The following is a 24,307-nucleotide window of genomic DNA, read 5'->3' as shown; positions in this document are numbered from 1 at the left end:
GACACAAAGAAGAACAGTAAGTAAAGGAGAGGGGTGGAGTGAGGGGAGAGGGGTCTGGGAGTGGGGCGAGATGAGGGGGAGGGGCGGAGTAAGGGGAGAGGGGGCCGGTAATGGGGCGGGGAGAGGGGGGAGAGGGGGTGAGGTGAGGGGATAGGGGCGGGGTGAGATGGGATGGAGTGAGGGGAGAGGGAAGAGTGAGTGAAAAAGAAAGAATGAGAATGGAAAGATGAAGGGACCAGCTAGTTATTTATATAACATATATTACATCTGCATTTAGGATATAAAAACACTACAGTTTATTATGTATAGAGATAAAACACTACAGTTTATTATGTATGGAGATAAAACACTATAGTTTATTATGTATGGAGATAAAACACTATAGTTTATTATGTATGGAGATAAAACACTATAGTTTATTATGTATGGAGATACTTGTATTTGCAGTTTCAGTGTTACTGATTTGAATTAAGTGGTAGGCTGATTAATGCAAACTTACAAAAATGTCCCCTGTAACTAGCAAAACAGTTGAATGTGTTTTAACCCTATTTGTGTTTCTTAGATTTCCACAACCAAATTCTCCAGGGAGGGAGTACTGTGAATGTTCTAGATGCCCTGCACAAAGCATTAATCTCTCTCTCTCTCTCTCTCTCTCTCTCTCTCTCTCTCTCTCTCTCTCTCTCTCTCTCTCTCTCTCTCTCTCTCTCTCTCTCTCTCTCGCTCGCTCGCTCTCTCTCTCTCTCTCTCTCTCTCTCTCTCGCTCTCTCTCTCTCTCTCTCTCTCTCTCTCTCTCATTCTCTGTATGCTTTGAGATTTTCCTTAATTACAAATACACAGTGTGAAACTTCTTCCCTAAAGGACACAAAGAAAAAAAAAAAAAAATCCCATACAAGTGACTGAGTTTCCCAACTGAAGCTTTTTATGGAAGTGATCAGCATCATGGTTGAACCCCTCAGCTTTCCCCTGCTCCCCCCATCAGAGGTGATTTATTTCCCTCCAGTTCCAATATTTGTCAGCCCAGTGGTTCCCCTCTTGTCTAAATGTCATCCCTTCTTTTAAGACAATGTGAAAGGGTAAAGAAGGAGGGAGTGGGGTGGAGGGGGAGGGGAAGGTCTCCCTCGTAAAAACAGCAACAAAGTTTGGGAAAATTAAACATTAGGTAGGATGCGTTCGTCCAGGCAGGTTTGGGGGAAGGACTGTGTGGCTGTGGGGTATGGCTGTGTGGCTGTGATGCTGTACAAAATGGCTGTGGAGGTGTGTGGCTGTAGGTTTGTGGGGCTGCAGTGTATGGCTGTAGGGCAGTGGGGTTGTAGGGCTGTAGTATATGGCTGTAGGGTTGTGGGGCTTTGGGGCTGTAGGGCTATAGTGTATGGCTGTAGGGCAGTGGGGCACTGGGGCTGTAGGATACTGCTGTGGGGCTCAGAGGCTGTGGGACTGTAGTGTACGGCTGTAGGGCTGAGGGGCTGTGGGACTGTAGTGTAGGGCTGAGGGGCTGTGGGACTAGTGTACGGCTGTAGGGCTGAGGGGCTGTGGGGCTGTAGTGTACGGCTGTAGGGCTGAGGGGCTGTGGGGCTGTAGTGTAGGGCTGAGGGGCTGTGGGACTAGTGTACGGCTGTAGGGCTGAGGGGCTGTGGGGCTGTAGTGTACGGCTGTAGGGCTGAGGGGCTGTGGGGCTGTAGTGTACAGCTGTGGGGCAGGACTGTGCTGTTGTACATTTAAGATAATTTATCATGGTGGCCTGTATTTCTTTCTCACATTCTGCTGACTTTCACACAAAACCATTTTATAAGAGCTGCAAGATTTAAGGGGTAACATTTTCTGATGCAAGATTCACTGACACTGGATGAGACACATCTACGTCATACACTTTCACAGAGGAACCCCCCTCACACACACACACACACTGTTCTGCGTAAGCACTGATGTTTGAGGTCACACACAGTGTTCTCTGCTAACAGTAATAATGAGGCCAAACCTATCTCTCTCTCTGTCACTCCTAATACAGTCTGACCCATTGCCTTTCCTCTGTCCCCATCCCTCACTCCCTCTCTCTCTCCCTCTCTTTCTGTCCATGCCTCCTTTATAACTGGCTTCTTACCATCTCCACCACCACTCATCCTCCACGATTCTACTACGACAGTCAGTGTTTGGAGAACGGATTGAAACAAACACTTAAGACACATGTGCTTCTCCAGCATAAGGATACACTTTAACCGCATCGCGTCTGGTTAGAGTTCACTGGTCTACTTCTTTGGAAGCCTACATAGCATAGATAGTGTGAGATAAATAGAACTGCAATATGATAAAAAACACTTTTATAAAAGGATAAAAAAGAAATATTCATAACCTGCTTGGTTAAAATCGCTGGCTTTTGGGACATATGATTCTGCTGGATCTAATGAGTGACTTTAAAAGGTAAATCTGGATTGATTTCTCTGTGGCCTGGGCTTTGAGCACAGGCAGGCTGGCCGCCGGTCCGAGCAGAGCGGCAGAAGACACGTTCTTTACTGGTAAGACTCACTCCTCATGTCTGTTAATCTGTACCCCCTATGAACAAGTTGCCTCCTCTAGGTGTGGACATACTGGTCATACACAAAAGACTCCACAAGGACTGAACGTTGATTAGAATTTAGAAAATGCAGTGTGTTAATAGGATAAAGTGTGTTGCAGTGATGACGCGTCCTCTAAAAATGTTGTCATATTAACTCAAAGGGGGTGCGTAGGAGAAAGGAGTTTAAGATGGTGATTGTATGTGTGTTTTGAAGGACATTTCCAGTTCACGGATAATGATCTTTTTCATCAGATTATGAGGGGACAATCCCCAACACAGAGACTAAGACAATAAGACAGGAAGACCCACGGCTCCACACCTGCAGCGTGTCCTTCCCCCAGCACAAGACCACCTTGCAGACCGAGTGACAAGCAGTCTGATGCCCACTGTCTCCTCTGTGAATCACACGGGACGACTCCTCCTGCTGTTGCTATGGGCAACCCACCTTTCCATGGCGACCAACTGGCTGTAAGTGAGCATGCCTAAACACGTTTGTTTGGAATGCAATAACATGTAAAAGATGGTGACATCTTCCTCTCTCCCACATACCCTCTCTTTGTCTTTTTCAACATTCTCATTTTTCCTTGTCTCTTGTTCTTTCTCTTGTCCCTATAGTTCTCTGATGCGGTTGCCGCGCTCTCGCCCGATTTCAGGCGTTGGGTCATGCGGTCGCCTGAGGGGTCTCTCGGCAGGGCAGGTGGGGGTGTGCCGTGCGCGGGGGGAGGTTATGGAATCTGTACGGAGAGCTGCAGAGATGGTCATCGAAGAGGTAAAAGACAGTGAATACTAAATCTAACACATCCACAAACACTAAATCCAACACATATACAAACACTAAATCTAACACATCCACAAACACTAAATCCAACAAAACAGAAACACAAATACAAGCAAAAAACAGATGTGGGTCATGAACCAGAGAGTGCAGACAAAATGTCAAAGGATACAGCCAAATCGTAAACGAGTACACAGTCCTTAGGGATCAATCCGAACAGGCAAACAAAGAGTTGAGGCAGAGACAATAGTCAAAATCCACAAAGTACACATAAGCCAGGCACAGTAATACTTTACAAACACAGAGTGGAGCAGATCAGTATAAACAGCAAGGTGATAGGGAAACAGGTGAAAAGAATCAATAATCATGAAAGGTGGACTGGATGAGACACAATTAACAATAACCCAGTCTGGATCAGGGGGAGTGTCATTAACCCTAACCCAGTCTGGACACTTTTAGTAAAAAATACAAGATCATTTTAAAATTATTTAATACAATTAAAAAATGATCACAGATTCTTAATCAAAACCAAACCAAAACAGCTCATTCTCTCTATATACACATTCTTACCCACCACACACACGCTTACCTACACTCTCTTACTCACACACACTCTTGCAAACTATAAAGTGTATTTTGGAAGGGTCACTGTCTGAACAATAGCATGTTTACTTGACAGGAACCTTTCTGAAGTGCTCAATCTGTCTCTACCTGTCTGTCTCTCTCTTTCTGCCTGTCTGTCTCTCGGCAGTGCCAGCACCAGTTCCGTAACCGTCGTTGGAACTGCTCTACTACACCTCGTGGCATTAACGTGTTTGGTCGGGTCATGAACCAAGGTCAGAACTTTCTGGGTTTCTCGTGCTAGAGGTTGCCTTCTGCTGTTCCACATATCACACGATACTGCATTCTAATTTTACTTAAGCATTTTTCCTGTTTTCCCATCTTAAGTTGCATTGTGAGTTCTGTAAACCAGGCCTTCAGAAGAGGCAGTCCTCAACCAGTTCTGACTATGACACTGGAGTCACTGGTGTCACTGGTGCCAGTTGCTGGTGGTGTCATTCTTGGCTAAGTGTGTGTGTGTGTGTGTGTGTGTGTGTGATTGTTCTCTGCAGGCACGCGGGAGGCAGCATTCATGCATGCTCTGTCCTCTGCTGCGGTGGCTGTTGCAGTGACACGGGGCTGCAGCAGGGGGGAGCTAGAGAGGTGTGGCTGTGACCGGAAGGTGAGAGGGCTCAGCCCAGAAGGTGAGTCCGCCAGCCATGAAAAACTACTGCACTACACTAATGAGGAAAAAAACACTAACAAGAGGAAAACCACCAGCACACACAGCCTACACTAATGAGGAAAAAACACCTAGACCTGAGTAACCCCAGATCTTTACATAGTGTGAGCTCTTATACATAAGCCCTCCCATCCTTTCAGGCTCTCATACATAAACCCTCCCATCCTTACAGGCTCTCATACATAAACCCTCCCATCCTTACAGGCTCTCATTTTCACCCTTCCTCAGGGTTCCAGTGGTCAGGCTGTTCCGATAATCTGTCCTATGGTGTGGCGTTCTCACAGACGTTTGTGGATGAGCCAGAGCGTGCAAAGGGTACGTCATCAGGGCGACCACTAATGAACATCCACAATAATGAGGCCGGGCGAAAGGTACGTTTAGATGCCTGACTATAGCATCGTCCCTCACTTCTGCTCACTCACTCACTCTCTCACTATCTCATTCTCTCTATCTCGTTCGTTCTCTCTCTCTCTCTCAAGATGGCTTTATTCTGAATGGTTGTGTGAAATACAGGTATGTTGTCAGAGCACTGGAATTTCAGTTCCAGAAAATTCATATTAATAAACTTTAACATTTTCAAAAGTCAGTTGGTCATTGCATTAATAAAAGTAACATCAGCAAAATAACAATAACAAAATAAAATCACAACCACCATGGATAATAATAACAATAATAATCATAATAATAATGTTGTTAGGGTTCATTTCTAGGGTCTGCCTTAGTGTTTCTCTGAGTCTGGTCTTTAAATGCAACGTTTTACTGGGACTGCTGTTTAAATGCTGTGTTTCTCGGGGCTGGTCTTTAAATGCAATGTTTCTCTGGGACTGGTCTTTATATGCAGTGTTTTTTTCTGGGACTGTTGTTTAAATGCATTGTTTCTCTGAGACTGGTGTTTAAATTCAGTGTTTCTCTGAAACTGGTGTTTAAATTCAGCGTTTTTCTGGAACTAGTATCCAGAAATTTAAAGGCCATTTTTGTTGACAGCATACAGTATAATTTGGCTGTTGTCCAAATGTATACCTGTGATGACTGAGGGACCCCATACATCACTACCATATAGCACAATTTGCAGTATTACATTCAAATCATTTGCACCAATCTGAAATGGGTATATCAATCTCCTCTTTATTGCATAAAGTGCATAAAGAGGTTTTTCTTTTAGTGCATTCACTACACCATGAGCTGTAGGCCATGCTGCTTAGAGTGAACTGGTGTCTGACCATGATGTTAGTCTTTTTTGGGTTTCCTGCCTGGTTCTGGTTCTGACAGAAGTTCTCCAGCATGTCCAAGTGTTGCATGAACATCTGTGCAGTGTGTGACAGGAATGTAAGTTCCCTCTCTTCCCTCTAGAGTGAGTCAGGGGATGCAGACTTATCCAACTGCACCATGAACAAGTTGATGTAAAAACTGAGCTGACACTGCATCCCTGCATCCCTCTTTCCTGAATGAAGAACTCTGGCGGTTTCTGTGAATTTCTGCCAATTCTTATCCAACACTTGTTTCCCAAAGAAATCAATTAAATATCCTCAAAGACTTTACACTCTACATTACTATAGACAGTTTAGAAAAAAGTTCACCATGCCAAATAGAATCGAATGCCTTAAAACAATTTTAAAAGCCAGGCAAGATTTTACCATTGTTGATTGATTTACACGTTTATTGATTGAGTGTGTAGGGTGTAAATGTGTTTAGTCATACAATGATTTGGAAGGAAGCCAATCTGACTCTCACTCAGGACACTGTCTGCTAAAGAATGTTAAAATCCTTGTGATTAAAATGCTGCTAAATAGAGTGCCAGATTACAGATCACATAAATACAGAGCCAGATTACATCTCCCACAAATGCGTGGCCAGATTACAGCTCACACAAATACAGGGCCAGATTACAGATCACACAAATACAGGGTCATATTACAACTCACACAAATCCGTAGCCAGATTACTGATCACACAAATCCGTGGCCAGATTACTGCTCACACGGCTCTCTGTAGCTCAGATGGGCTATATTTAAGCATCATTTAATTTGAAGGATTTGAGTTTCTGTGCCAATTACTCTTGTGTTGTTGGATAATTGATCAGGTTTTGTCTTTAGTTGCACTCAGTTATTTGCAATATTTGCTTCATCATATTGTAATGTTAATGTGGCTATATCTTAGATATGTCTTTGTAAAGGTTTTCAGAATGTGTTTTTGGAAGACTCTCTGGTGAGCGTCGTCTTTCTACATTTCATTTTTAAAATTTAAATTAGCTTTCTTGGCATGGAAAAATCATGTATTGCCAAAGCATTTACAGATAAACAGTGCTAATATGTAGACAAACAAAAATATTTAAACACAGATGATGAACAGAGCAGTAAACAGGAATATATACTCTATATACCCTGTACACAGTATGTATACTGTAATGTGTACACATATACTGTCTATGTATATATACAACATCCTGCTATACACAGTGCATAAACTCTACTGCAGAAAGCAACATGAACAATCTTAATGTGGTGCATCACTGATGACTCAAATCTTCAGTGTGACTATGTCTCTCCCTCCCACCCACCCCCAACCCCAGGCTATCCTCCACAACATGCAGGTGGAGTGTAAGTGTCATGGTGTTTCAGGCTCCTGTGAGCTCAGGACCTGCTGGAAGGTCATGCCCCCGTTCCGGCGTGTCGGTGTTGTGCTGAAGGAGCGCTTTGATGGAGCCACAGAGGTGCAGTACAGTCTTTACCCCTGACCTTTTGACCCCATAACCCCTTAAAGATCTCAAGTCCAGGGTTCCTACTGGTCAGGACCTGTAATTTAACTCACAAACACTCAAGCTAAAGGTTTAAATTCAAAACTTCACACAAGCGCAGATGCTGTTTACTGCTTTGCTAACAGAAACTCTATCAGCTGGGCTGTCCTGATGCCCAGGGAAGCGTGGGAAGGTCATAAGGTCATAGGTCGTGCCTCTGTCTGGTTGTTCTCAGGTGCGTCTCACACGGGTAGGCTCACGCACTGCTCTACTGCCGAAGGACTCCCAGGTAAAGCCCCCGTCTGCCCGTGACCTGGTCTACCTGGCCCCCTCCCCAGACTTTTGCAAACTAGATCCCGAAAACGGCATCCCAGGGACAGCAGGACGCCGCTGCAACGGTGAGCCCACTAAAACAGATCCACACACTCACACACACCTGCACATACTCATAGTGATACACACACAGTCCTGCATATACTCATACTGACACACTCTTTCACACACACACACGCTTACATTTTCATGCTCATACTGACACATTCATACACACACTGTAAGAGCACTGTGTCATACTCCCTCTCTGTACTCCTCCTCTTCCTCTCTGGGGCAGGGACGTCACGCCTAGCGCCAGATGGCTGTGAGCTGGTGTGTTGTGGACCGGGCTTTCGAGCCGGACGGGCTGAAGTGGTCCAGCGCTGCTCCTGCAAGTTCTCCTGGTGCTGCTCGGTCAGGTGTCAGCAGTGCAAAAACACTGTGCTCATTCACACCTGCAGAGAGTGATTGACTCGCTCGCTCTCTCTCTCTCTCTCACACACACACACACACACACACACACACAGAAACACACTAAGTCTGCAATGACCCAGATATCCCTCTCACTTGCTTATACACAAAAACACACATAACTTCCTAAAAAGCCATTTAAGAAATGTTTAACCTATGTACTAGAATCCACCCCTTTTAGATTAATACTTGTAAACTAGTTTCTAGAGGTGGGGTTTCGGTTTGAAGCACAGCAGTGCCATGCATTGTTCATGTGTTTCTGCAGAGTCCGCAGGCTGTGTTGGTATTTTGACCTATAGTAATATGCTTCCACCTGGTGGTGTAGTAGAGATCTGCCTACACAGCCTTTTCTCCAGGAATGAGTTAAAACCAGCTTTAAAAACAGAACAATTCCTCTAAAGAGTCATTTTGGAAGAGCTGACAAACTAATGTGTGGATTTCACCCAGTGCCACTGGCACACTGCAAATGTATCTCCAAACTCCAGACTCAGATCAGCCAGCCACTCCTATGCCAACACATGAGGCCCAGCTCAGATGACAGGGGGTTCAAATTACACTGAAGATCTCTCAGTGTGACAGTAGGGTCAAATTACACTGAAGATCTCTCTCACACACAAAGTAGTTATTCTTAACTCATACTGCTGTACCCCCAACCTACTTAAGAGTTATGTGCAAATTAACCCTGTTGCTTTAGTATATAATAGCACTATACATTTAGACTAGGGTCATTTAAAAATAGCCAGTGCCTATAATTTCTCTTCAGTGTTACCCTCTGACCCTCATTATTTATTTGAATGCCACTACTGTTTGCTGCTGCAGCTGCATGTTGTCTCTCTGCACACCTCACGTGTGAACGTGGTCTTTCTGCACGCCTGTCTCACATGTGAGCGTGTTGTCTCTCTGCACACCTGTCTCACTGCTGTAATAAACTGCTCTTCACACCCAAACGCTGGCTCGCTCTGTGGCAGCACACCTACCACCCGACCTATGACTGCTACATCAGTCAATATGACTGTTGCAGGAATAGTTTACAAATATTTATCCACTGAACATGATAAGTAGGGCTAATAAAACATCAGAGCTTTCATGTGAGTTGTATCACTTTTATTACAAATATAGTGAGATACAAACATCACAGAGCTGAACTAAAGTTTTAAAGGCCAGTTTAAATGTATACTTTGTTTTTAAACTGTTATTTAAAAATAGCACATTTCAAACTGTTACATCAGTAAATCACAATCAAAAAATAGGTCTATTAAAAGGAAAACAAAAAAGGTTTCAAACCATATCACCTCTAAACTCATTAACCTGAAAGGGAGAAAACACCTTTATTACAGTACATTATATTGAGGGCCTCACTCAGGAAATGCTGCACCCTGTAGGCTGCTTTGGGTACTGCATGAACTGGGGCTTAGAAACACCATTGTCACTGAATGGGTGCAGGCAAGGCACAGCGGATGACTGTGGCGGTGACCTGTTATCCAACACGCCATTCTGACAGCTCCTGCCTACGACTATGAAACCCTCACATCTATACAAACACTGTGCAGGAGACCCACTCTGACAAAACAAAGCAACAGACAGTTTTAATCCAGTGTTGGGATCCACCATCCAGCTCTGAAAGGAAGCTGTAGATGTCCCAAACACAACATAAGACAAAGGGCAGAAATTAGTCTACAAAGATTATTTGCAGGTGTCAACCTCCCACCAAAATGACAATTATTCTGACATGAACCTACATGAATACATTTGAATGCAGGAGTTAGAAGGTCTCAGATATGGTCTTGTCAAATGCAATAACAACAACAGGATCCTCCGTTACAAGTCTCCTTTAGGTCTTGACAGATTAAAAGCAGGAGGCATGTGTCTCTGCTGTTGTTGTCACGTTTGTTAAGTTCTCCCAGTCTGCCAGCTAACTCTCCCTATCTCTGGGCTAACTGGGAGCGTCATCTCCTCTACAGCAGAGCACAACGCTTCTTTGGCTTGGTCTCTGGAGGCTCAAGAGCTGCCAGGATGGCTTCATCAAACACGTTCTTCAGTCCTCTCTGAGCGAGCGAGAGAGAGGGGGAGAAAGAGAGAGGGTCAAAATGTCAAACCCCATGTAAACACTAAGTGAAAAAAGTGGGTCTCACACATGTGCAGGAATTACACTTTAAATCTCATATAAGATCAGATGCAAACCTGCATCACCCACACACGTACTGGCTGATTTTGCAAGATGTGTGTTACCATGTGACTGGGAGCCTGGGCAACCCTCCAGCACAGTGAGGTAAGACAAAAGCAGCTTCCATGTGTGTGCTGACATAAGCGCTCCACTCTTTACCTGGGTGAGGGCGGAGCACTCCACGTATTTGACAGCGCGGAGGTCTCTAGCCAGCTTTTCTCCACTCTCGGGTGATAGAGGGCGCTGCTTGTTCTTTGCCAGTTTTTCCACTGTGTTACTGTCGTCTCTCAGATCCACCTGGGTGCCCACCAGCAGGAACGGAGTGCGTGGGCAGTGGTGGGAGATCTCTGGCACCCACTGGCGCAGAGCGGGTGGGAGAGACAACAGGAACCCCATGTGAAAACTTTGGTAGGCTGACTTAAAGGAACCCTAGGGTTAGGGACACTCCCGTGTTCTTCATCCTAACTGTAGCATACTGCCAATTACCAGGGACAACAATGTCAACACAGTTCATCTTAAAAGAGACAGAAAAACACCAACAGAATAAACAAAAGCAAAAAAAACCTTTTGACTCACAAGTAGTGAAACATTTTTGCAGAATATTTTCTCAAATTTAGTTTAGGCATTTGTGAATTAAGATGCAAATATGTATAAACGGTTCTTTAAAAGATGGGACCACTTTTCTAGTGGGAGGGCTGGTGTGTTTTATGTCAGCTCTGAGCCTACTGTAGACATACAAGTGGTAATGCCACAACATTCATACCAGAACACACCTCAACACCTTAGGACACGCGCACGCACACACCTTAAAACAAGCAAACATTAACACAACTCTGTAAATTGTTCCCTCATGTCATCTTGACATTTGTTGTTAAGAGTGTAACATATATAACTTAGAATTAGCATTATACTGCCACATCCATCAGTAAATGTTTGAAGTAATTGAACAATTACCCTTTTGGTCTTTTATTGTAATTTTGTTTCAAGTCAACAGGTTTTTCATTCTTTTCTACATAGAGAAATGCATCAGAAGTCCTCCCTGTGCTAATCTGGTGTCTAGAGACTAGACCGCTCAAGAAAAAAAAAACTGGGAGTATCTCTTTAAGAACAAGCTTGGCTTGTTTCAATTATACATGTATAATAAACATTGTAAACACTGATTTATCTGAGCTAGTCAACTAAGCCAGTAAGATGGGTACATAGGGTAGGGCCCCGAGATCTGTATGTTGTAAACATTCCGTTTTTCTTTATTAAAACCACACCTCCCACTGATCCTTGCCCTTTCTTTTTCTATTTAAATGTAGTGTGTGTCTCTGTGCTATAGCCATCACACACAAACACCTGCAACATGTCAAAAATATTTACTTTAAATATTAATATACTTGTAAAGTCCAATGAAAATATAATCAGAGTTGATGACAAACATCCAACTTCAGTCCAACTACAGCAGTTCAATATTTGATAGGTTTTGTTTCAAAACCCAGAATCCCACTGGCACCTTTGTGAATGGTCCCTATGCATCTGCTCAGAGAGGAAACTGGAACAGTGTCACCCCCTGCTGGCCTGGAGCAACATCCTGAAGTGAGAGGCAGAAATGAGATCAAATGGAGGAAACTGACCTTCTCTTTGACATTCTCGAAGGAGGAGGGCGAGACAACAGAAAAGCAGACAAGGAAGACGTCGGTCTGTGGGTAGCTGAGAGGCCGGAGTCTGTCATAATCCTCCTGGCCTTAAAGAGCAGAGACAGTGACATGAGCATGCGCGCACACACGCGCGCACACACATACCCCTTTATACACACAGCTTACCAGCAGTATCAAAAAGGCCCAATGTATAAGGTTCTCCGCCAATCATAACAGTCACAGCATAATTATCAAATACCTGGAAAACACAGATATTTTCAGCAGTATTAGTAAGCCACAGGTCACATTCAGGAAAAGTTCATTTATACAGCTAGGGCTAAATTTTAATGACCACAAAAATCACCTGAAAAACAAACTACTGTCTTCTACTATGAATAATGTCAATTAAAGGTTTCACAACATGTTCAGTAAACTGTAACACCACTTTGATGGTGTGTAGAAATTCCCCGCAGTGAAGCAGGCCTTCTCGTCACTCACCGTGGGAACATATTCGGAAGGAAATTTGTTGGTTGTGTAGGAGATTAGGAGACAGGTTTTCCCAACAGCTCCGTCCCCGACCACCACGCACTTAATCGTCTGCATCTGCATTGAAAATGCGGCAAGCAAATGTCAGCTGTGCGACAATGCAGTACTGTTATTAAGCTTGGACGGTAAGCCTGCCTGAATCTGGACGAGATGGACAGAGAGAAACACACTGAACCAGCTAACCAATTTCCGCAAGTTCAAAAGACCCGTGCAGGATGTCTGGTGCAGGACACACACCAGCCCTGCAGGCGTCCTGAAGGAGGCAGGCCGTGTTCCTCTAACTACTTCGCAGGTTGAGTCTGTCAACTTTATTAGTCACTTCCTCCTACCGACAAGAGCGCAAAACCCTTCGGTTTCGATCGGTTTGGTAGACAGTAGAACTCTAAGGTTGACCGCGTGTCAGATAGTAACCATAACACTAACTAACCCTAACCTAACCCAACACTGAACCTGAACCTAAACCTAAACCTGCCACAGTGATACAGAAACGCTGCAGTCTCTCACGCTTCTCACTATTTGAGTCGAGCAACTTCAAATGTAAACCAAACACAAGAGTACACGAAGAAAACGTCCCAGTAAGTCATCTCGTTTTCTTTTAATAGTTGTTTTAAAAGTAAAATATTATACCACAACTGATCTCCACGTCTATTATATCAGATAACCAAGCTAGATAACCTAATCACATTAGACAAGAGACGATGGCCAAGTTCAGCTAGCAGTGGCTAGAAGCGTTTAAAACGCCATTTCAGTACGACTAAGTCAGGCGAACAGTGACATCGAAACACACAAAAGGAAACCACATACGAATGTATTATTATTAAAAGGGAAAACAAAGCGCACATTACAACACATTTACTGAAAAACACTTACTGTTTTTCTCCGCCGACTAGGCGTTGGTTACGTCCGGATTTGCAAGTACCAACACAGACAGAAGAAGGCGTGTACCGTTATGACGTAAAGAGGCGTGACCCTACGTGACGAGGAAAACGTCATGTCCTGTAAGTGGTGCGTTGTTTGTATTTCGTCCCCATCTCTTCCATTTACCGTACGAAAGTAATCTCCTTTATTGGGCTGTTGCTTGGATTCTTTATTAAAGTCACACAACACGTGTTAGAAATTTGATGTAACTGGAAATAAAAAGGCCATAACCAAATGTTATAACTGAAATACGAGCATTTTGAATCTTCCAGGAATGTGAAGATAACAATGAAACATTCTAACCTAGACGACCTCTTTTCCAATATAAAAGTGCTGACCTCAGTAAGAGTACTTAGGTATAATTTATTCTAGTTTATTTCCATTAATATATTTGCGCCGTATGTTTAATGCATTTTATTTGTCTTGTTGCTAACTTTTAATAATCGTTTTGATTATCAATGTAAACAGTCAAATGTAGGTACAGAATTGTATGTTATATAATAAGTATAAAAATGTGAAATTTGGCGTGATTTGGAAGATCTCCACAATTCCGACGAATCTAAAAATAAATCAATGAATGTGCACGTAAAGGCCGGACTTTTATGTGAGCAGGCCCTGCTTTGTGGCTTCTTGCTTCACAGAGTCTGTACTCCTCAACCCCTCCTCCTGTGTTTCACTTACTTTGACGTTGTGGCCTTGTTTGTGCCGTGTTCGCATTTAAAAACAACGGTTGTTTCGATTATTCGTCTTTATTCGCTAACGCCGTGTAGATCTGGCGAACACGTATTGGTTTTCCTGGCGTCTTAGCGGGTGGAGGCAGTTTGATGAGCTAACGCTAGCGCGCTAACGCCGTCTCTACTGTTTTGGTTTCCTTTGTCACGGACTGGTTTTCCAGAGCCAGTGTCCTGAGGAGAGCCGTCCAAACCCGACTGGAACGGGGCTGCTGAGCACTGGGGAGGTTATTTATGTTGGGATTATTTATGTTTGGAGTTAGCTGTATCTAGATAATTACTGCGGGAGGTTATTTACGTTTCCGTGCTGACAGGACTGCCGTCCCAGCTAGCACAACTAGGCTAGCTGTTCCTCACGCGCTGAGTGTGTACAGTGACAACCCTCATCAATGTGCGCACGAGCCGAGCCGCTCTGCCACTGCGCTGTCTCCGACTTTCTGGGCGATAGTAGAATATTCGTAATTGGGTAATAATCTAACATTACCGGACCGTGTCGTATAACCCCACTACAGAGCTTCGTGATCGGGTGCCCCGCTTGTTTTGTCTAGTTGCGGTAAATCCTTGGGCAGATTCAAGCTCGCCAAAGCACCCAGAATGTTCCGGTATCTGGACGACGGGGACGACAGTCCATACATGATGTGAGTGTGCCGCGTGCTTGGGCTCTGGAGGTTCTGGAGCACAAGCCGGTATCAGTTTTGTTTTAGGGACGAATGTTTGTTCACAGTGTGTTCAGCATGGCAGTCCAAGGTGATAGTTAACGCATGTTGACCTGTGACACAACATTCCTTCTCACAGTGTGCAGTCGTCCAGCTCTGAGTGTGAATAGCATCTTGGTCATTCTGTTTCCTCAGGGATCCATTTGCAGCTCACAGACGCCAGATGAGGACTTTGTTTGGCCCCTTTGGATTTGAGCCTTTTCTCCTGAACCCCCAGATGCAGCCTCCTCGAACGCACCTGCAGGTAGGTGTGACTGTCTCACCATGCACACTCTCTGCTCAGGGTTATCCAGAACACAGTCTTTAGAACCTGTACACACCCAGACCAGGTGCGTATCACACCTGTAACGTACACGGACCTAGACCAGGTGCGCATCACACCTGTACACACACCCAGACCAGATGCATATCACACCTGTAACACACACTCACCCAGACCAGGTGTGTGTCAGAGCTCTAATTTAGCTGAAGGTTTAAACTGTAAGGGGAGGCAGTACATGGCAGTTCTTCATGATCAAGGGAGAAATGACACTCTTTCATTAACAAGTCAACAGATCACTGATCTCTCTCGCTCTCTCTCTCTCTCTGTCTGTCTCTCGTCACAGGCTGGAGCCTTGGCCCCCTTTGGCATGATGGGAATGGTATGTTCATGTCCCAAGCAAGACATTTTTTCTTAATTGTACTTTTTGTTTTGAGTGGAGGGTGTGTTGGTAGATGGGAGTTGTGAGGGGTAATTTGGGAGTATGAGGTGTGGGGTGTTTGTTAGTTGGGGAGTGAGAGCTGTGGGGGTGTTTGCTAGTTGGGGTGTGAGATTGATGACTCTTGGTTGTGTGTTGCAGGGTGCTGGCTTCATGGACATGTTTGACATGATGAACGGGATGATGGGGAATATGGTGAGTGTATCTGTAGCTGGAAACACCCAGGGTCGGGGCGGTGTCCCACACCCAGGGTCGGCTCAGTGTCCTGCACCCAGGCTCAGGGTGGTGTCCTACTTCTGTTCTTCATGATAAATGTTTCTAATCGGGTGAACAGTTCCCATGTCTTTTGTAACACTGCAACAGCACTGAATGCAGTCTGTGTAAAACATGTGTTGTGTGTTGTGTTCTCACCCCATTTCATGTTTTACTTAATTCCCTCGCAGTGTGCGATTGAAAATGTTTGTGCCTGTGAGATCTTTGTGTTGCAATTCGTTACTTTCTTTGCTTTCTTTAAAGCTGCATTGTGTAATATTTGTTTGTTAAAACTGAAAGTCGCATTACTGAGTCTAGAGGAAAAATATCTGCTAATATAGTGTCCTATACCTGTAAAACAGAAATATTCAGTAAAGTGTCAGAGTTGTCAGTTCTGATATGGCAGTTTTTCATAAAACATCAGCTGATTTTACGTATTAACGTCACAAACAGGCTCAACTAAAAGCTCCTCGATGGGCATGGTTACCCGAGTCACGTTAACGTGGGCGTGGTTACCCCAGTCACGTTAACGTGGGCGTGGTTACCCGAGTCACGTCGTTAGTGTGAGGGCAGAGACATTGCTGTGGCTCTATTTCGCAGTTCCATGTGTGAGTTTTCTGGCTCAGGGCTGAAAATGCCACCAAATTCATTGGTTTACTGCTATTGATTATTTACCTTGAGGGTAAAAACACTGGAGTGGTGAACACCACGTCCTCTTGGATACACGACACTCTGCCGTCTATGAACACATGCAAACAGAAGGTTTTAGCCGTGTAGCGGAGACACGCGTGACTGGAAAGTCTGTCAGTGACCCGCTCTCGTGTGGTGTTATCAGACATGTGGCTGTGTAGTGCTGATGACACGGGCTGTTAGGAGGGTAGTCGACATGACCTACACTGCAAGTTCTTTCCCCACCATCACGATATGTGAAAAGGGAAGTGATGTGATAAGTAGAAGCAGTAACGTTACAAAATGAACCAATCACACAGCCCCACACATGGCACCAGGAGCAGAGAGCCTCCACACCTGCTGCATACCCCACTAGAGCTCACTAGAGGAGATTTCAGAAGGACTAGAAATCAGAACCCTGGACCCTCCTGGGCTCAAAACAGCTTTCACACTTGACAAAAAGTACCAAACCCATGGAGCAAGTGGACCTGAGTCCAGAGAAAAGGGCTGTAGTGTGTACGCACTACACACTCGTGTACGCACACACCACCTTCTTTCATGCTAATCTGGGTCTGGGGACTTTTTAATTTTTTTTTGCTCCTGCCTCCAGCAGGCCGAGTTCGTTCGTGTGTGGACTATAAGTTACTGGACTAGTAATCAGAAGGTTGCCAGTTCAGGTCCCACCACTGCCAGGTTGCCACTGTTGGGAGCCCGAGCAAGACCCTTAACCCTCAATTACTTAAGTTGTGTTCAGTCAGAATTGTAAGTCACTTTGGATAAAGGTGTAAGCTAAATGCTATAAATGTGTGTGTGTGTGTGTGTGTGTGTGTGTGTGTGTGTGTGTGTAGGAGAGGATGACTGGGTCCCCCAGCTGCCAGACCTTCTCCTCCTCCACCATCATCTCCTACTCCTCCATGGACTCTGGGGCCCCCAAAGTCTTCCAGCAGACTAGTGAAGTGCGCACTGCTCCTGGAGGGGTGAGATGCACGCACACACACACACACACAGAGGGGTGAGACACACACACAGAGCTCCTGGAGGGGTGAGACACACAAACACACGCGCACACACAGAGGGGTGAGACACACACACACAGCTCCTGGAGGGGTGAGACACACACACGCGCACACACACACACACACACACACACAGAGGGGTGAGACACACACGCGCACACACACACACAGAGGGGTGAGACACACACGCGCACACACACACACACACACAGAGGGGTGAGACACACACACACACAGAGGGGTGAGACACACACACACACACACACACACACACACACAGAGGGGTGAGACACACACACACACACACAGAGGGGTGAGACACACACACACACACACACACACAGAGGGGTGAGACACACACAGAGGGGTGAGACACACACACACACACAGAGGGGTGAGACACACACACACACACAGAGGGGTGAGACACACACACACACACACACACAGAGGGGTGAGACACACACACACACACACACACAGAGGGGTGAGACACACACACACACACACACACACAGAGGGGTGAGACACACACACACACACACACACAGAGGGGTGAGACACACACACACACACACACACAGAGGGGTGAGACACACACACACACACACACACAGAGGGGTGAGACACACACACACACACACACACACAGAGGGGTGAGACACACACACACACACACAGAGGGGTGAGACACACACACACACACAGAGGGGTGAGACACACACACACACACAGAGGGGTGAGACACACACACACACACAGAGGGGTGAGACACACACACACACACACAGAGGGGTGAGACACACACACACACACACAGAGGGGTGAGACACACACACACACACACACAGAGGGGTGAGACACACACACACACACACACAGAGGGGTGAGACACACACACACACACACACAGAGGGGTGAGACACACACACACACACACACACACAGAGGGGTGAGACACACACACACACACAGAGGGGCGAGACACACACACACACACACACACACAGAGGGGCGAGACACACACACACACACACAGAGGGGCGAGACAGACACACACACACACACAGAGGGGCGAGACAGACACACACACACACACAGAGGGGCGAGACAGACACACACACACACACAGAGGGGCGAGACAGACACACACACACACACAGAGGGGCGAGACAGACACACACACACACACAGAGGGGCGAGACAGACACACACACACACACAGAGGGGCGAGACAGACACACACACACACACAGAGGGGCGAGACAGACACACACACACACACAGAGGGGCGAGACAGACACACACACACACACAGAGGGGCGAGACAGACACACACACACACACAGAGGGGCGAGACAGACACACACACACACACAGAGGGGCGAGACAGACACACACACACACACACAGAGGGGCGAGACAGACACACACACACACACACAGAGGGGCGAGACAGACACACACACACACACAGAGGGGCGAGACAGACACACACACACACACACAGAGGGGCGAGACAGACACACACACACACACACAGAGGGGCGAGACAGACACACACACACACACACAGAGGGGCGAGACAGACACACACACACACACACAGAGGGGCGAGACAGACACACACACACACACACAGAGGGGCGAGACAGACACACACACACACACACAGAGGGGCGAGACAGACACACACACACACACACAGAGGGGCGAGACAGACACACACACACACACAGAGGGGCGAGACAGACACACACACACACACAGAGGGGCGAGACAGACACACACACACACACAGAGGGGCGAGACAGACACACAGAGGGGTGAGACACACACACACACACAGAGGGGCGAGACACACACACACACACACACAGAGGGGTGAGACACACACACACACACACACACACAGAGGGGTGAGACACGCGCACACAGAGAGGGGTGGGACACGCGCACACACACACACACACACACACAGAGTTCCTGGAGGGGTGAGACACACACACACATGAACATGCACATTAAACAGTGCATGCAAGTTTATCCTCTCTTCTGGTTGCTTGTCATGTTGCCGTGTGTGTGTGTGTGTGTGTGTGCGCGCGCTCAGATCAGAGAGACTCGTCAATCTATGCGAGACAGTGAGAGTGGTATGGAGAGGATGTCTATCGGTCACCATATTGGGGACAGAGCCCATGTGATGGAACGTTCCAGAAACCGTCGCACAGGTGATCGAGAGGACAGGCAGGACTTCATCAACCTGGAGGAGAGTGAGTTGATGTTCTCTCTTAATCCTGATCTCGCTTAATCTATTCTCTTAATCTTAATCTCTTTTAATCTCCCTGCGGGGCCTTTTTTCTAAACTATTTGAGACTCGTTTGTAATTGTTATGGGGTTAAGAGTATACAAACTTGATTTCAAACTCCCTCTCTGGAAGGTGAGGCAGCAGCCTTTGATGAGGAGTGGAGGAGGGAGTTGGGCCGCTATGGTCCCCCCGGTGTTCGTGGGCTGGATTATGGCCGGGACCGTAGGGCGGTGCCTCAGCTGGCTTTGACCGCACCCCCAAACCCGTCATCCCCAGTGCCCCGTCACGAGTCTCCACGACACCCACCGCGCCCCCGTTATGACTGGTGAGGACAGATTTCCCACCTGGCTCTTGGTGGTGTTGAGGTTCTGGGTGGTGTTGAGGTGTTGGTTCTGACCTGCTGTGTCTCCACAGGTGAGCCAGATCTTCAGGACCAGTGAGGGACACGAGGATGTGAGGACCAGCGTCCAGGAGTACTGGACTGAACTCCTGTATGCGCTGCCCTGCTGTGTGGGTGTGTGGGTGTGTGGGTGGGTGTGTGTGTGTGTGTGCGTGCGTGCGTGCGAGCGTGCGTGTGGGTGTGAGCCAGCATGCAGGACAGGCTCTACAGGACTGAAATGTTCATATGCTAGCCTCACACCGGGGCTCAGTATACCCCCCCCCCCCCCACACACACACACATACACCCGCCTTCACTCTATGACCTGTAAGCATATATGCATCAGTGGACATTCCACACACACAGACATACACACAAGCAGGCATACATGCACATTCTTATACATGCATTACACACATGCACACCCACATGTGTGCATACACAAGCATGTCTACATACATACCAAAACATACACATACACCCCTCCAAATGTATTCATACACACACACACACACACAATTTTTAGTAGGTCATTCCCATGCTTCCAACGTTAAATATATAAATGTGTAATACTACACTACAGAGTCCAACACACACACGCACACTCACATGACATTATATATATATATATACACACACACACACACACACACACACTTACATGCACATATTGTGTTGTTGATACTATGGTAAAATGTGGGTTGAATTGTATACTGTTCACTAGTTAACCTTATTAACAAATAAACTCAAGTCTTGTTAGGTAATTGTCTTGTTATTGATGCCCAACAAGATGTTCTCCACCGACACAGACCCACAGAGTCTGACCAATCAGTGCTCTAGGTGCCTGTCTCCTGCACAAGTCTGCACCTTGGTTGTGTTCCTGGTGTTGTGTTGCAGGGACACAGAGCAAAATAGTTCAGATGGAGAGACTTTTCTTAGACTAAAACGCCTGCTATTTTCAGACTCTTACATAGTGCTCTCTCTTTCTCTCTCTCTCTCTCTCTCTCTCTCTCTCTCTCTCTCTCTCTCTCTCTCTCTCTCTCTCTCTCTCTCTCTCTCTCTCTCATATATCATCCCCCCCCCCATCCCAGGTGTTTTGTTTGTGTGTTTGCTCTGGTTAATTGGTTGTTTACATTCCATAGAAGCCAGTAGTGTAGAAACAGTGTATGCCAATTGCTCTGCCAAATCATGCATATTAATTTATGTAAAAACTGCTTGTTTACCAATTATTGGAACATATGCAAATCAATGTCCTGAATCTTTCCAAGTGATGAGAAGATACAGAGTGGCAGAATTGTAGGTATTTTGGTGTTGACATTTCATGATTAAAAAAGGAACAATCGTTTGTAATAAAAACTATAATAAAGGATTTGTTTTGTAGCTGTTTGCAGATCATGTGATCAGCAGGTGTTAAAACAGAGCTGCATGGTTTTGTTCATGCTTGTTATAGTTATCTAATTAATAAAACCATATAAATAAAGCTGGTGCCCTAATCCAAACTGAGCTGGACAGCTATGGCCATGTGGCAGGGAAGAACTTAAAATCCAACACTGCCTGCAGCCTAGTGTTCTCAGGGTTAGGGTTTAGCAGTTAGCGGTTAGTCGTTAGAGTTATCCTAACCCTTGGTCTAAGGAGTCACATGGTCCTACTGTGATCCTGCTGGGCTTCTTCAAAATAAGACCCTAGTAATAATAATAATTTTAAAATGAATGGTTTTTGTTCTTGTTGTTGTTATTAATTATTTGAGGAATGTATATTTTAGTAGCATAGCCGCAACAAGCTTCAAGCCGCACTGGTCATGTTCAGCAGACAGACCACACAGGTCAGGCAGAGCGGTCTGCGCCAGGGTTCGGCCCCCAGGGTTGTAGGAGCTTTCTGCCTGACAGCAGAACATCCTGTTGGTGTGTTTAAAGTAGAGCAGTCAGTCCTCCCGTCGAGCTCTGTACCTGCCGGTCATACAGCCACAGCCCATCAAACACCTCCAGCTCCGCCCCTCTCTCTCTAGACTCTCCTTCTCTCTCCTCCTCTCTCTCTCAGAGTTACAGTCTCTGATGTCTGTAATGCTGGATAGTATGTCCAGGAGTGAGGTTCCCCAGGCAGGGGCAGTACATGCTGTCCATCACAATTGGTGACAGTCACCTCACTGAAACACTTCTCAGCTGTGCTTTCCCACTTTACAAATAAAAATATTAGTGAATGTGTAAAGTCCATGTGAGTTACAATGAGGCATATTTCTTTCAATATGGCTCTAACCTAACTAAAGCCAGACAAATAAACTAATCCACAGCTCACATGACCTGGAGTTTATAGTTTGGTCTATATAGTTATGGAAACAGTCACATAGGTTTTACACATTTCAAGCTTTTTTTGATGTAAACCACCTTTAAACTGACTCTTCTACACAATTACTAATACAACCATAATGATCGGAATTTGCTGCCATTGCTGTATTTAAGTAAAAATAATAAAATGATCATTTAAATGCAAATTACTACAACTGCAAAAATCATTGATCACAAATTATCTGTGATAAACCACTTAACAAAACACAGTCGTAGTTGTGTGTCCACTGCTTGTACATGGTTTCTAGCTTCACAGTTCTGCTTTGTTGGCTTTTCTTCATAAACAGTGAAGTGTGTTTGCAGATCTGTGTTTCGATTCTCTCTGAACAGTGCATTTATGCTCTTTATGGTCGGTATTGAATCAAGTGCCCAATCTGTAATTACCCTTTACAGTAGCTAGCTCCTGTGTGGAGGTTGTATTGTCATGGTACCCTAATGTAACAGTAGAATTTAACATCCCATGGAATTTGATGTGTTGTTCCAGCACATTAAAATGCATCCACTATCATCCCAGGAGCTTTCCGCACTCAGCATGTGAAACACAAATATTTCTCCCAGCTGTGCTTGAGTGTGAGCAAGACACTTTATTCTCTTTATCATCGTTCCTTTTGTACTTTTTTCTTTTTCTTTGTGTCTCTTACTTTATTTGTTTCTTTCTGTCAAGTAGTTTCAGCTCATGGAAAGTTTGTCAAAAAATGCCTGACAAAAACAGTATAATTAACTATATTTTAACATTTCCATTTTCCCTCTCCTGTCTCCTTACAAGGCAGCTGAAGGCTCAGAACAAGTTATAACTAAAATCCTTTTCTCAGAAGCACAGTAGCCATGAAACAGACAGTGAATTCAGTCCCAAGGCAACAAGAACTTTTATAGGATGGTGAAAATCTGCAGGGATAAAGGAAAGAGCTGACCCCTGTACAGCTGACCCTGCTGTTTATCTAACCATTTAGTATACACCTCACCTCCATACTGCACAACAGGTGCAATGACAAACATCAAACATTTTGCAAAAATTGTACTTGGGATGTTTATTTAGTAGAATTTTTTTAATGCGTAGAAAGCTATTTTTTCTTTTAGTGCCCTCACTCTCAAATCAAAGTTTCCAGAGGTTGTGATCTTCAGCCCGAGGTCACCATAATGTAATGGACACTCCAGGGCCGTATTTCCTAGAGGGAAAAGGTGCCTGTTTTCCAGAGTCCTGACTTTTTTTCTGGAAGATTACAACTTTGGTTTTGTCTGTCAGGTCCCAGTTTTGACAGAACTGCTCCTGCAGGTCCAGCTGCTGACTGTTCCTGTAACACTACTAACGCGTTTCTATAAATGTTGAACAGGGCTGGTCCTGAACTGCAGCCCTGACTCACCACACACCCCTGACTGAAGGATTCTGTTCTTTTGTGGCCAGGTTTCATTTTGCATTTACAGAATACCTCAACAAAAAAACAAATATTTTACAGTTATTTGGTGCAATGATTTGGTAAAAAGCCACTTTCATTCTTACTTAAGACCAGCTAAGGAATGCCTGGATTGGGGCCTTTCTTACCTTCTCCAACATCTCAGTCTTGATGAGCCACCTGCTTTCTTTGGTTTTAGGTTTTTGAGGGTATCTGCCACTTCTTTGGGGGTAATTCTGTGATTGAGTGTGTTTGTTTTATTTTTGAAGGTTGATTCTAAAAGTTCTAATTTAGTTTGTATGCTTTTGGATGGCTGTAAGATTTTTTGAGGGAACATCTTTGAATACATCTTTAAAGTTTTCCATGTATCCCCAATCTGTAATGGAATTTCTTGCTTTTGATTTGTTTTAAGACAAATTTGATTTGTTTTTCC

General features: G+C 45.3%; 3 protein-coding genes across 4 annotated transcripts; 2 read left to right on the top strand and 1 right to left on the bottom strand.

Moving 5' to 3' along the window:
- The first annotated feature begins 1,591 nt into the window (after positions 1-1,591).
- Positions 1,592-8,271, top strand: wnt4b (wingless-type MMTV integration site family, member 4b). The gene is made up of 9 exons (XM_027005911.3): positions 1,592-2,510; positions 2,804-3,019; positions 3,167-3,320; positions 4,078-4,162; positions 4,439-4,570; positions 4,837-4,979; positions 7,178-7,318; positions 7,578-7,740; positions 7,953-8,271. Exons 2-9 carry the CDS (start codon positions 2,931-2,933, stop codon positions 8,120-8,122), a joined length of 1,077 nt encoding a protein of 358 aa, XP_026861712.1. The 5' UTR covers positions 1,592-2,510; positions 2,804-2,930; the 3' UTR covers positions 8,123-8,271.
- A 936-nt stretch (positions 8,272-9,207) lies between these two features.
- cdc42l (cell division cycle 42, like) lies at positions 9,208-13,480 on the bottom strand. The gene is made up of 6 exons (XM_035530803.2): positions 13,328-13,480; positions 12,410-12,514; positions 12,098-12,170; positions 11,909-12,018; positions 10,449-10,646; positions 9,208-10,170 (listed from the first exon to the last, which is right to left on the bottom strand). Exons 2-6 carry the CDS (start codon positions 12,512-12,514, stop codon positions 10,081-10,083), a joined length of 576 nt encoding a protein of 191 aa, XP_035386696.1. The 5' UTR covers positions 13,328-13,480; the 3' UTR covers positions 9,208-10,080.
- A 537-nt stretch (positions 13,481-14,017) lies between these two features.
- mlf2 (myeloid leukemia factor 2) lies at positions 14,018-20,900 on the top strand. Of its 2 annotated transcripts, XM_035530799.2 has the most exons (8): positions 14,020-14,744; positions 14,958-15,066; positions 15,428-15,463; positions 15,662-15,715; positions 17,290-17,418; positions 19,568-19,727; positions 19,895-20,087; positions 20,177-20,900. In XM_035530799.2, exons 1-8 carry the CDS (start codon positions 14,701-14,703, stop codon positions 20,178-20,180), a joined length of 729 nt encoding a protein of 242 aa, XP_035386692.1. In that variant the 5' UTR covers positions 14,020-14,700; the 3' UTR covers positions 20,181-20,900. The 2 variants fall into 2 exon arrangements, with proteins under 2 accessions (XP_035386693.1, XP_035386692.1); XM_035530800.2 differs by lacking the exon at positions 20,177-20,900 and having other exon boundaries at positions 14,018-14,744; positions 19,895-20,091.
- Positions 20,901-24,307: the final 3,407 nt, after the last annotated feature.

Source organism: Electrophorus electricus, chromosome 14 (genome assembly GCF_041902795.1).
Source record: "Electrophorus electricus isolate QZ-2024a chromosome 14, ASM4190279v1, whole genome shotgun sequence".
Taxonomy (NCBI): domain Eukaryota; kingdom Metazoa; phylum Chordata; class Actinopteri; order Gymnotiformes; family Gymnotidae; genus Electrophorus; species Electrophorus electricus.
Note: the sequence above shows the minus strand (reverse complement) of the source record. Positions and strands in the feature narration are given on the sequence as shown.

What these genes read in the sequence shown, in the direction of transcription:
- wnt4b (XM_027005911.3), top strand. Translation starts at nt 2,931, where the DNA reads ATGCCCACTGTCTCCTCTGTGAATCACACGGGACGACTCCTCCTGCTG. An exon ending in CAGAGATGGTCATCGAAGAG is followed by an intron (nt 3,321 to 4,077) that starts GTAAAAGACAGT and finishes GTCTCTCGGCAG; the next exon opens with TGCCAGCACCAGTTCCGTAA. An exon ending in TGGTCGGGTCATGAACCAAG is followed by an intron (nt 4,163 to 4,438) that starts GTCAGAACTTTC and finishes TGTTCTCTGCAG; the next exon opens with GCACGCGGGAGGCAGCATTC.
- cdc42l (XM_035530803.2), bottom strand. Translation starts at nt 12,514, where the DNA reads ATGCAGACGATTAAGTGCGTGGTGGTCGGGGACGGAGCTGTTGGGAAA. An exon ending in CTTCCGAATATGTTCCCACG is followed by an intron (nt 12,171 to 12,409) that starts GTGAGTGACGAG and finishes TGTGTTTTCCAG; the next exon opens with GTATTTGATAATTATGCTGT. An exon ending in GGGCCTTTTTGATACTGCTG is followed by an intron (nt 12,019 to 12,097) that starts GTAAGCTGTGTG and finishes CTGCTCTTTAAG; the next exon opens with GCCAGGAGGATTATGACAGA.
- mlf2 (XM_035530799.2), top strand. Translation starts at nt 14,701, where the DNA reads ATGTTCCGGTATCTGGACGACGGGGACGACAGTCCATACATGAT. An exon ending in GACGACAGTCCATACATGAT is followed by an intron (nt 14,745 to 14,957) that starts GTGAGTGTGCCG and finishes CTGTTTCCTCAG; the next exon opens with GGATCCATTTGCAGCTCACA. An exon ending in TGCGCACTGCTCCTGGAGGG is followed by an intron (nt 17,419 to 19,567) that starts GTGAGATGCACG and finishes GCGCGCGCTCAG; the next exon opens with ATCAGAGAGACTCGTCAATC.